The sequence below is a fragment of the Nanorana parkeri genome, unplaced genomic scaffold (genome assembly GCF_000935625.1).
Source record: "Nanorana parkeri isolate BGI_ZX_2015 unplaced genomic scaffold, ASM93562v1 scaffold2840, whole genome shotgun sequence".
Classification (NCBI taxonomy): domain Eukaryota; kingdom Metazoa; phylum Chordata; class Amphibia; order Anura; family Dicroglossidae; genus Nanorana; species Nanorana parkeri.
The window spans coordinates 46,886-59,588 of record NW_017309108.1 but is presented as its reverse complement, the minus strand read 5'-3'; the positions used below and the strand labels follow the sequence as shown (position 1 = coordinate 59,588).

The following is a 12,703-nucleotide window of genomic DNA, read 5'->3' as shown; positions in this document are numbered from 1 at the left end:
AAATCGGCCCCGAAAGGGGGGGGGGGGGGGGGTAATTTGGGTATTTTGAAATGTTTTATCATTCTATCTCGACACCCAGCTGTGAAGCTGCCGAGACAGAATGAACCTCCTCAGTGAGTGTTGATATACCGGCTGATCTGCTCAGGGTATGTGGTTATTCAAGAGTGTTTACATGCTTCGGGGTTAACTCTGTTCATCTCTGTGTTCAGCTTCTTTCCCCAGAACTGAGGTGTTTCCTCTCCGGTGAAGAGGTCAATGTTTGACCTTCAACTAGTGGATCCCTGGCGCATCTGCGAACCCACAGGTAGGGATTACACACACTACTCTGCCCCACATCAATCATACTCCCGCATAGACTTCTTCTTGATGCAGCACGCGACACTGCCTCTCATCACCGAGGTATCCATAGGGACCTCTTCCCTATCTGACCATTGCCCCATTCACATAGGTGTGACGATAGGTGGGAACGCTCGCTCACCATTCACTTGGCGTCTTAATGAAACTCTGTTACAAGACGAAGCAGATTGTGCGAGCATTGAGACGGATCTCTTCAACTACTTTAGAGACAACGACTCCCCATCCCAAGACCCACTCACTCTATGGGAGGCACATAAATGTGTAATAAGGGGTTCTCTGATCAAATTGGGGTCCATACGCAAGCGGTAGATGAGCTCTATGCCCAGTTGCGACGACTGGAGCTCCGACACAGGGTGGCTTTGGACGAGGAGACTCTGGCTTCTCTGACCAAAACTCGAGCAGAACGCAATGAGCTTATGTTAGACAGGGTGAAGGGCCAACTGATGAGAACACGCCGCACGTTCTACAAATTCGGGAATAAACCAGGGAAGCTCCTTGCCACGGCCCTGAGAGACTCACGATCCCGTACCTACATACCATGCACACATACACCCGGGGGTCAAGTGTTATCCCGCTCTAAGGAAATTGCCCAACAATTTCACTCCTTCACAGACCTGCATAATCTGCACACTACCACAGGACCGACCGACCCGGTGGTGCGGACCCGGGTGATTAGAACGTACCTGACTGAATCGCAATGCCCCGTTTACCAGAAGCTACCGCCCAATTGCTGGAGAAAGATCCCCCCTACGGCTCTGGAGTGCCCTGAAGGTGTGCCACTACTTATGCACGTCTAGGGCAACTGACAGAATTCGAAAAATTGTGCGAGAGGGCGGAGCTAGTGAGACATATGTTGTCTCTTTTAGCGGACAGTATGCGTAACCCACCGGATCTCCCTCTTCTCTACTTTGTCAGACAGTGGGCCTCAATTTGGATATCGAGTTCAGTCCTACACAAGTAGACCTGCTGCATTTTGCTCTCCTCTGTGTCAAATAAATACCAGGAAGCTGGCTACAAACTGCTGACCAGATGGTATAGAGTCCCCCCCCAGGTGCTGCATGCTATGTATCCCATGGTACCTGCGATATGCTGACTATGTGGGGAGGAGGAGGGTTCCTTTATGCACATCTTTTGGGAGTGCCCCAGGGTGGCTCCCTTCTGGTCCAAAATTGCTGCTCTGATAGTACAGATTACAGGCCTTTCAATACATTTCACTCCCTCTGTGTTTCTCCTCCACCTGGCTCCACTATAACGGAAAGCCTATCAGCGCTCCCTACTGATCCACATGCTGAACGTGGCTTGGGCGTGTATTCCAGCCCTATGGAGGCAGTCCAAACAACCCTCCACTGGGATGTGGGTGAGGTGGATGGAGGAGATTAGACTGATGGAGGACCTGACTTCCTCACTACGGGGGTCTCAACATAAATTTGTGGTCACCTGGGCAGCGTGGTATCAATTCAAAGACTCCCCGGAATACTTGCAGTTCTGTAGGGAATAGACCCGAAACAGAGATGGGGCCCTGGGTCGAGCGCAGCCTTCTATCCTAACCGTTGTCTCTCTGTAGTGTCCTGTATTTGTTGATTTCTTGTGTCATTCTGTCCCTTCTGCTCGCTTTCTTTCTGTACATATGGGATGGTCTGCTCCTATAGTGGGGTGACCGCCCGTGAGTCATGTTAGTGTTCTAGGTTTGGTTATTTGTGTGTAAAAGGAAAATACCTTGAGGGTTGGGGTGCAGATGGTGGGGCAGATACGCGGTGGACGATGTGCAGATCTGTACCTACCCTGTAACTGTTATACTCATGCAGCTAGAGATCTATGACAAAATATGTATCGGATTCACCTCAGGGCTCATATGTGTTCTGTTCCAGCATTCTGTACCGTACTCTTTTGCTTACAAATAAAGAATTTAAAAAAACCAGTAAAAAAAGCAGTGCATGCAATGCCCTCTGCCGAATGGTGGGTGTGGCAAAATTATGCTAACAATTGGAGCGTCTTAAAGGGGCATGGTTAAACAAACAGGTGGTCATTGGTTGGCTGTAAAAATACCCCAAACATTGGCGGTCACTGGCTGGCTGTAACAAATACCCCCCCAACATTGGTGGTCACTGGCTGGCTGTATCAATACCACCCCCAATTTTGGTTGTTACTGCCTGGCTTTTAAACCGCCCCCAACATTGGTTGTCACTGGCTGTAGAAATACCCCCAATATTGTCCCAATAAGACTCTGTGCACAATTAAAGCTGAACTCCGGGATCACTTGAATCTCGGTTTAATTTTAAATTATGGATTGCTAAAAGTAGTTCTGATCCTACAAAGCATACTTCCTAACTGTCCCCTATTTGGAACCCTCTGACCCTCTTTCCTCCTCAGTTGTCCTTTTTTTTGGTCTGATGTACAGATACTGGGGGGAATTCATCAAAACTGGAGCAGACAAAATCTGGAACAGCAGTGCATGGCAACCAATCAGCTTCTCTTTTCCATTTGTTCGGTAAAAATTTGAAAATGAAAAAAGTTCTATTTAACTCCCAAAAGTGTTATTCTGCACTAAAAGCTTCACCTTGTCTCCTAATTATCTTCTTCGTATTTTGAAAAGCCAGTATAAAGGAAAATTGATAGTTAAAATAAAGCAATTCTGGGTTTAACCAATCATTTTTGGCATATGGGTAGTGGTCTGTGTGACGACTAGGGGTTTCTCAGCCCCCTCTATGATAGCAATAAAGTTAAGTGAAAAAAAAAATAGAAAAAAAATTTAAAGTTTCCCCCCCCTATTTTTTAAAAGTTACACATTTATCTCCCTTTGTACTCTGAAGGAGCTCAGGACACTGACATTCTGGACAGGCTACTGCTATGGCTGTCTGGAGCTCTTTAGCAGGTGGACCCCTGCTGGGCTGTGCAGTCAGAATATGTCTGGGGAGGGCAGGGTGGATGTGATGGGTTTATAATCTGATCTGATCGCTCTCTGTATAAAAGGTTGCACACTTTCTCAATAAAGCAGAGTTTGTTTCAGCCTACAATCGAGTCTCCACTAGTGAATGGGGAAACAGGGAGCTAAAGATCAAGGAAGCAAGGAAGAATACAGTGGCGGACATACTCATCCTGAGTACTGGTGTCCTCCTTTCTCATCTCTGAAAGTTGGGAGGTATGTGAAAGGGTTTTGTGCTTTCAGTGCAGCTTAATTAAGGGCTGGACAAATCCCAGGAGCCAGGTCACCAATGTCTCTTAAAAATTACAGCTGGTGTGTAACTTTTAAGGTTATCATCTGCCCTTAATAAATGTACCGGCCCGCCTACCCTTCAAGCTGTCATTTGGTCCTGCGGGTGAATAAGCAAACGACGGACTGTTACCATGGTTAGGGACACTGCCTGTGCGTTCCATTCGGATACATCGAAGGACCACGCCATACACTATGCAGTCACGTCTCGGCTCCTCCCTCTTATGACCATGATTGGCCCATTGTCCGCATGACGCATGCGCTAGCGGCTACGGCTTGATACGGGCTGCACGGATCTGGAGGACAGCGTCCAGGTATCCATAACAACTAGACAGCTGTTTCAAAACGTGAGTTATCCACGCACAAGGCACCCTGGTACATGTGACCCCTTTCTATTATGATTTCTGCTGATCATTTCTTTACAATAAGGGCATTGATACACAATGAATTATGATTGTCTCCGGCTACCATGTTTTATTTAGTTTTTTGATGTTTTCCACATGCATTATCAAGTATGTTACATAAAACTATGATGTCATAAGAGGGTGTGTGAGTGGGCAGTTCTGAGGGTCGTTGCACATGTGTCTGTCTATTTAAACTCACATGGTTGGTTTGCACTTTGTCAATGTCAGAGCCTGATGAAGGGACACTGCGAGGTCCCAAAAGCGCTTGTTTCCATTTGACAAAATTGTTCAGTAAAATTAACATTTGGTGATTCTTGAAAGATCTTCGGTGTGCTGGTGACATTCTTTACAATCATCCTAACGTTTCAGGTTGTCGCCTATGATGAGATGTGTGTACATTAATAAAATGTAGAATAAATGAAGATTTTACTTTGGTGTGCTGGTGATATATTTCACTACTTAACTTTTAAGGTTGTCGCCTAGTTGTTGTCAATAGAGCTGGCTCTATTGACTAGAAAAATTCCTAATAGCTACTGGATTGGAAAGACTGCCTCCTGAATTCCATATTAATTTGTCTACCAAATATATTTTTGTAAGAGTATAAATAATTTACCCTGGAAGGAAGAACCTTTGTACAAAAGATATATTCACATATGTTACATATTCTTCTTTGGTGGTTTGCACATTATCACAAAGAACAGTGTTGTGATCATTCTATTTCCTCATTTCACTTGTAGCCATTCACCTACTTCCTATTTGAAACTCCTGTATTTACTAACACATATTCTCCGTTCTTCCTTTCAACTTTATCTACACCTTGTTATTGTGTTAATTTGGTCTTTTCGCTGCCTTTTGTGGGGTGATATTACTATCTTAAGACAATGTACTATATCTGGTAAGTAGCATATATTTCTGTTTTTAGACAGCTTACCAATTACCTAAATACCTTCTAAGCTGCCATGTATTGGTGACATTTATGATTTTAATATATGTGTAAAATTTATGTTAGAGGGGAAAAAGTGCAGTTTACCTTTTGTATTATATCTTTGCTTTGCACCTGTATGGGGCTCCACTTTATTTTGTGTCAGACATTAAGCAGAGCATTCTCTGGATCAGCGTTTCTCCACCTTTTTGCAGTCAAGACACTCTTTAAAAGTATAAATTTGAACACTTTTGGGCGCACGTTAGAGAAAAGGGAGAGCAAAGTTTTGCACCCCAGTAATATAGATGTATCCACAATCAGAAATTAACCAAACCTTATCCAGGTATGCAAGGACCTGAAAAGGGGGGCTTTTTAGAAACAATGTTGCTCTCACAGTGAACTTTGTATATAATAAAATTATTTATTATTCACAAAAGATTAAAAACAAAATACCGTATATACTCGAGTATAAGCCGTCCCGAATACAAGCCGAGGTACCTAATTTTAGCAAAAAAAACTGGGAAAAAGTATTGACCTGAATATAAGCCGAGGGTGGGAAATGAGGCAGCTACTGGTAGATAGATACCAATAAAATGACATTAATATTTATTTAAAAGAAAAATAACCTAGCTCTGTAAGTGGAAAAGGGGGTACAGGGCTACATATCATGTACTACGGATCATTTAACCCATTCATGTTAGCAGAGGATCATTGTAAATGTATTGTCTGCACTGTATTAGCAGTATATACTCTATATAGAGTATATACTGCTAATACAGTGCAGACAATACATTTACAATGATCCTCTGCTAACATGAATGGGTTAAATGATCCATAGTACAGGGCTACATATCATGTACTACGGATCATTTAACCCATTCATGTTAGCAGAGGATCATTGTAAATGTATTGTCTGCACTGTATTAGCAGTATATACTCTATATAGAGTATATACTGCTAATACAGTGCAGACAATACATTTACAATGATCCTCTGCTAACATGAATGGGTTAAATGATCCATAGTACAGGGCTACATATCATGTACTACGGATCATTTAACCCATTCATGTTAGCAGAGGATCATTGTAAATGTATTGTCTGCACTGTATTAGCAGTATATACTCTATATAGAGTATATACTGCTAATACAGTGCAGACAATACATTTACAATTATACTAACATGAATGTATTAAATGATCTGTATGTAGCCCTGTACCCCCTTTTCCACTTACAGAGCTAGGTTATTTTTCTTTTAAATAAATATTAATGTCATTTTATTGGTATCTATCTACCAGTAGCTGCCTCATTTCCCACCCTCGGCTTATATTCAGGTCAATACTTTTTCCCAGTTTTTTTTGCTAAAATTAGGTACCTCGGCTTGTATTCGGGACGGCTTATACTCGAGTATATACGGTATGTTGTCACGAATACAAGACTTGGTACAGAGATATATATCATCCAAATGATAGCACAACATATTGCAATGATCGAATTAGTCATAAGCAGTTGAGCAGATTACGTTTTTCTTTAGATGGCTCAACATGCTTCGCCTAATTAAGGCTTCCGCAGGAGGATTTTGATCCTAAAGAAAACTGATCAATACATACCAAATCAATAGCTATATTGATGGGTATTCAAACATTAAGTACAGACAACACAAAAACAATATACAAAAAAGAAATATATATATCAAAAAATAATATAGAATAAATAGAAATATATAAAAATAGACCTGCAATTTGGCATTGACCAGTCAGCGAGTGGCCACCCAGATGAAGAAAAGTCTTGTATTCGTGACAACATATTTTGTTTTTAATCTTATGTGAATAATAAATAATTTTAGCATATACAAAGTTCACTGTGGGAGCAACATTGTTTCTAAAAAGCCCCCCTTTCCAGATCCTTGCATACCTGGATAAGGTTTGGTTATTTTGTGATTGTGGATACACCTTTTAAAAGTATGCAAAATCTCGAGGCACCCCACACTAAAATATACAAAAAATGATGTGTACCCCGTCAAAATCCATAATAGACCCTTATCCCAGATAGGGGTCTCAGATGGGTTTTAAGAGGGGGCCACATGCAAAAACACACAAAAAAGGTGTTTCCCCTATTCAAACCAGAAGCCCCCTTCAGAATCCTGACTTTGACATTGCTGCCCCCCTTTACATCAGGAGTCCTGATCACATCAGCAGCCCCCCTATTTTTACATCAGAGTGCCCCCCTCCTTCACACGAGAATCTCTTCTTTCAAATCAGCGTCTCCTCTATACATCACAAGTCCCTCCTTTACATTACACAAGTCCCCCCTTTTACATCAGAGCTCCATTTTTTACACCAGAATACCACCCTTTACTTCAGAGTCCCCCCTTCACATCAGAAGCCTTCCTTTCATATCAGAGTCCCCCTCTGGCGGGCCTGCCTGCACCATGCAAAGACATGACGCTGTGCAAAAATTTTGAGGCACGCCAGGGGAAGGAAGAAGGCACCACAGAGTGCCATGACACCCTGGTTAAGAAAGGCTGCTCTATATTCATGATGTGTTTAACCCTTTCGCTGTCAGACTTTTTAACATTCTTTGCACACATTAAAATTTACATTTTAGGCCTGAAGATTTCTGCTCGTCTCCCGGCCGAGAATCGGAACTGTGCATGCGCCCACCCCAAGATCCTTTGCGGCCGTAGATCACTTCCTGATTCTCGGCGCGGGACCGAGCAGCGATAACGAGGTAAGTTTAAAACTAGTTCAAGCGTTTTTTTTTGTTTTTTTTTTAAACTTCTTGCTTATATAGGCAAAAAAAAAAAACGGAGGGTTTAGAACCCCTTTAAGTTAAAAACGCATGCAAAAAATGTTAGTACACGCAAACACAATTTAATTCCCAATTGTAACAGATGAGATTGTGAGTAAAGAGATATAAAATATTTTAGGACTCAAAAATGTGTGCCCCAATGAAAAGTGACAGGAAAATCTGGCTGTACCATAAAAAGAGTAGGGGCACACTAAGCTTTCTCTCATTAGCATACAATACTTTTAGATCTTTAACCCTTTGTTAGGCTAGACAGTGTTCAAATCTAGTTTACAACCAATAATTAGATCTGCCAAAAGAGTACAGACAGGGTTCATTATTGGAAACATTAACTCCACAGCCCCTTTGCATGCCAGAGGAAAATTCAGTTTAGAGAAAAACTTATCTTTCAGGAAAGAGCAAGTAATATGTAAGCAGCAATTTTTAAATAATTTATGCTATGTGAATGAGAACATGTAACAAATATTTAACTAGGTAGATGATATCCCCATTTGGCTGCAAAAGTGGAAATACACTGTAAGCTCTGGTTTAGGAAGCACTGAACACAGCAACATTCTTGCCTAATCTTTGCGTAATTGGGTAATCCCCAACCACTCCTTAGTGGAAAAAAATATTTCAGAACCAGCTTGTTTATTTCTTGTTTTTCTCTATCTCAGAGCTGATCAGGCAAAGTTTCTGACTTGCAATATTCCCTGTGACAGTAATGCTCATTCTCCTGATGAGATTATCCAACATCATCTATATGGTATACTAATGTCTTTAACAGCCTCACACTCATATGTTCTCTGATGTTAATACCTTCAACACTCAGATCATGTAAACATTGTCAATTGCACATCCAAAATTAAACTGAAAGGAATTAAGAATGTAATAGTAGATTAGCTTAATCTTTGCAAAGGCTGAAATTTATTGTAGAAAGTTAAAATTTTACTTACAATTGCATTTTGGTCAATAAAGCTGTGCAAAACCCCCCCCAGAATTTATGATTTTTCATTTCTATTCATGTTTATAGTAGACGGACTGAACTCACCCACTATATTTAAAATATATAGATAACTGGGTCCTTTATCCAAGATCAGATGGGGCATCCTCTGCTACAGTCTCTTGGCTGCTGAACTGCTGGGCACTTGCATCACTGGAAAAAAAACATCTCCACATTCTCTATAGGAAAGCTAACATAATAATAAATGACATTATGAATGTAGTAGCGGTATATCATAATAGCACAGGCGACATTTTCTCATCCTGGTCTTACAGATCTAGAAGTTTTTTCTTAAGAGACAGTTATGGTAGAGTGCCAGTTGTGCCCTTTCAATCCCATAGGTCATAAATACAATGATAGCATCCTGTTTAAAAGACGTGTTCTGTTTCTGTGCCGGTATATTTCGCCCTGTTGGTGTCCTATTTTATTATATTTTTCCTGACTTGATTCATCCATTTGTGAACTATGCCTCATAAACACTTTGATCTTTATTCAGTTGTCATATATGTATTGGTCTCTATTCCTTCTATGCACTCTTCACCATAACCGTCACTATTTCTATTATTGCCTACATGACCTATTTGTTCTTTTTTTTTATCAATGTAATACTAAAAATACAAATAATGATAAAAAGAAATTTGAAAAAAATGTATATATAAATTTGTTTCAATTAGGGTTGCACAGATACCAAGTACAGTACTCGGTACAAGTACGAGTACATGTACCGATACTTTTGAGCTCCAAGACTACACTAGAGAAAAATTCAAAAAATAGGAGGCAGCTGTCACGCAGCTCCTGGGATTTGTACATCTCTGTTTTAATGTACGATTTTGTTTTTATAAATATATAATAAAGGGATGCACAGATACCAGTTTTGGGAGTACGAGCACTGGTACTTGCCGAGTACTTACAAGTACGAGTACTGATACATTTTTGTTTCTTGTTATGTGACAGTTTTTCTAAAACAATACAGACTAATGATTTCAGGACAGTGGTGGAGCGCCAGAGCCAGGTCCCAGCTGCAACCGCGGCAACCCTGGTAGTCCTCATGAAAATGCCAAGTATCTGCACTGGTACTCGAAAAGTATCTGTGCATCCCTAGTTTCAATTGTAGGCAGCACCCACCTCAGTCCATATATAGTGAACACAGAGAGCAGTTAACCCACCACTCTGATATAAAGTAAATCCACAAAATGTTATTCTACAGCACCTTGTGAAGTTTTTTGTAATAAAGCTGGACACAGATGACACAGATATACAGTGGCGTAACCAGAATAACGGGCAGCCGGGGCAGAACAAAACTTTGTGCCCCCCGGTGATATGTGGGGGTGTACAGGTATTTAATATGAAAAAGTTTATGTGAAAAAAATCAAACATTAAAAAAGTGAATAATCAGATTGCATCTTCCCATTAAAAACCTTTCACAAAGTTGTCCAAAACCATTCACACTTCCCTCCTACTTATGCTAAATAATGGAAAATCACTGTTTCTGGATCTATCACTGACTCTGTGTAGGTTATGGAGAGTTTAGAGGGTTAATGAGGACAGCAGAAAGTCTACGGACACCAATCTTAATCTTATTTACCCTAAAATGTAATTCCTTAGACAAATGGAAATTCCAGACTTAGCTGTACTGATCCCCTTCCTCCAGGTATAGTATAGTACAGGGCTCAACATTTCAAGTCCTGAGCTACTAGCCAGGCCTTAAGAGTTACTAGCCACCAGTTGCCCCACCTAACCCTTACCCTGCCCCGGCCTTAACTCCGCCCCTAAACACACCCTCTTAAAAGGAGAACTATGGGGTCAGGGCTTTCCCCCATAGTTCTCCTAAGGGTAACGGGAGGACACAAACTAGCGTCCTCCCGTCACCCAAAGCTCAGTATACCGCGAGCTACAGCTCGTGGTATACTTAGACGCTGCAGCCGGAACGGATCCCGACAATGATGTCTGTATCCACCCAGCTGCGTGAGTGACCAACCCCCCCCCCTCGTCCGTTCCGCCAGTCAGCGCTAGAGGATCGGACAGGGTAGGGGGGAATCCAGTCACTCCCCTGTCACGGCTCTCTGCAGTGACAGGATCGAGAAGTGAGCGAGCGCCGGTATGTGTTCGCTCACTTCCCGATCTACTGAGTCGACCTGTGACAGTTTTATTGTCACAGGTCGGCTTAACTATGAGGATGAGTGAAAATCACTCACCTCATAGTTCTCCTTTAAATAATTTTATGATAGTTGCCGCTTGTAAACGGCAGATTAGGGATTCCTGCTGCAGGAAAACGCAAGTTCCTGACACAAGAATCTCTAATCACACCTGAAATATACTGTAGGTGTGAATGGGGCCTAATATACACATACACTAAAGGTGCCCATACTCCTGCCGATTATCGTACAATAGTTGTGGGTGATCCCGCGATCGTACGATAATCGACAGGTGTATGGGCAGCGTGCGACCGCTTCTACTGTAAGGTCGTACGACTTTCGTCTTCCAAGCACGCTGTAAAACCTGCTGAAAATTGTAAGATTTTTGGCGGGTTGGTGGAGTGGTCGGAAGACGTTGGGGGTGATTAGTGAGGTCTGCAGCAGACCTCACTAATCACCCCCAGATAGCCAGGGATCGATCCTCCTCACATACATCCTTTCCTTCGGCTGGAGCTCAGAACTGTCAGAGCTCCGACACAGATGCAGACCGTGGAGCTGCTCCCGCAAGTCAGGTACGCGGTCTGTGACCGCGTGCCTGACATGTCAGCTGGCGGAGATGGAGATGGCCCGCGGACCGGTACTTGGAGACCCAAATTTCCACTCGCCCTCACTTTATTTTTACTCGCCAAATGCGAGCACGCGAGTGGAAGTTTTGAGCCCTGGTATAGTACATCCAAAAGTCTTCAGCGATATCCACCAGAGGTGGTCTCCTCAGAGTGCGAGTAATGACACTCTGAGGAGACTGGTGGATATCGCTGAAGACTTTTGAACGTACTATACTCTACTCAACAAAGTGAGGCGGCCAGGTTGCATTCCAGTGCGTTCCAGAGGCTGAATGCACTGGAACTTACTCTTGATGGTGTGACAGGGCCCTCACCCTCTAAACCCTCCATGACCTCCACAGAGTCAGTGATAGATCCAGCAACAGTGATTTTACATTATTTAGCAAGTGTGCGGGCTGTCTGTATGAGTGGGAGTGTGAATGGTTGTGGACAACGTTGTCAAAGGTTTTTATTGGGAAGATGGAATATGAAGTTTCACTTTTTTGACGTTTGATTTTTTCTATTAAACTTTTTCATATTAAAATCACTAAGGCCTCGTTCACACCGGATGCAGTGCGTTCCAGCCTGATTCTGTCCAGAACGCACTGCCTCGTATTGCGGCCGGCTCACTTTTTTTGTGGGGCAGGAGGGGGTGTGGTGGGCCATTGAAATGAATGGCACCGTAGCCACGCCCTATGGCCGCAATGTGATCGGCCGCAAAGGATTGTAGTCTGGTCCGGTGCGATCAAAATGCTGCAAGTACTATTTTGATCGCACCGGACCAGACTACAATCCTTTGCGGCCGATCACATTGCGGCCATAGGGCGTGGCTACGGTGCCATTCATTTCAATGGCCCACCACACCCCCTCCTGCCCCACAAAAAAAGTGAGCCGGCCGCAATGCGAGGCAGTGCGTTCTGGACAGAATCAGGCTGGAACGCACTGCATCTGGTGTGACTGAGCCCTAAAGCCGTTTGGTCCCGGTCCTCTTTAGTTCAAACCTGCTGAACTAAATGGTGTTTTTGTAATAGAACACAGAATAGTTGAAACTTTCAAGTTCAGCTATCTATTATGTGTTCTGGAATGGCGAGTAGTCTCCTCAACCATCTGACACTGTCCTCCTTGCTGGTGTTAGTTTACACGGCCGGAGGAAGCAGCACGGGGGAGACCGAGAAAAAAAACCCATTAAATCACTCACCTTGTCACAGACGTGCGGGTCCCGGTCTCTCTCTGCAATGTGAAGCTGCTGCACGCTGGGTCCTCATGCCTGAGGCCCCCAGGG

The 12,703-nt window shown here is 42.9% G+C and overlaps 1 protein-coding gene across 1 annotated transcript in view; it reads left to right on the top strand.

The window, feature by feature from the left end:
* Positions 1-3,389: 3,389 nt before the first annotated feature.
* The window catches only part of LOC108802395 (baculoviral IAP repeat-containing protein 1-like), a 45,640-nt gene continuing 36,326 nt past the window's right edge, over positions 3,390-12,703 (top strand). The window contains exon 1 of the mRNA XM_018574255.1: positions 3,390-3,496. Coding sequence (XP_018429757.1) covers positions 3,390-3,496 — 107 coding nt within the window. The remainder of the gene's footprint in view (positions 3,497-12,703) is intronic.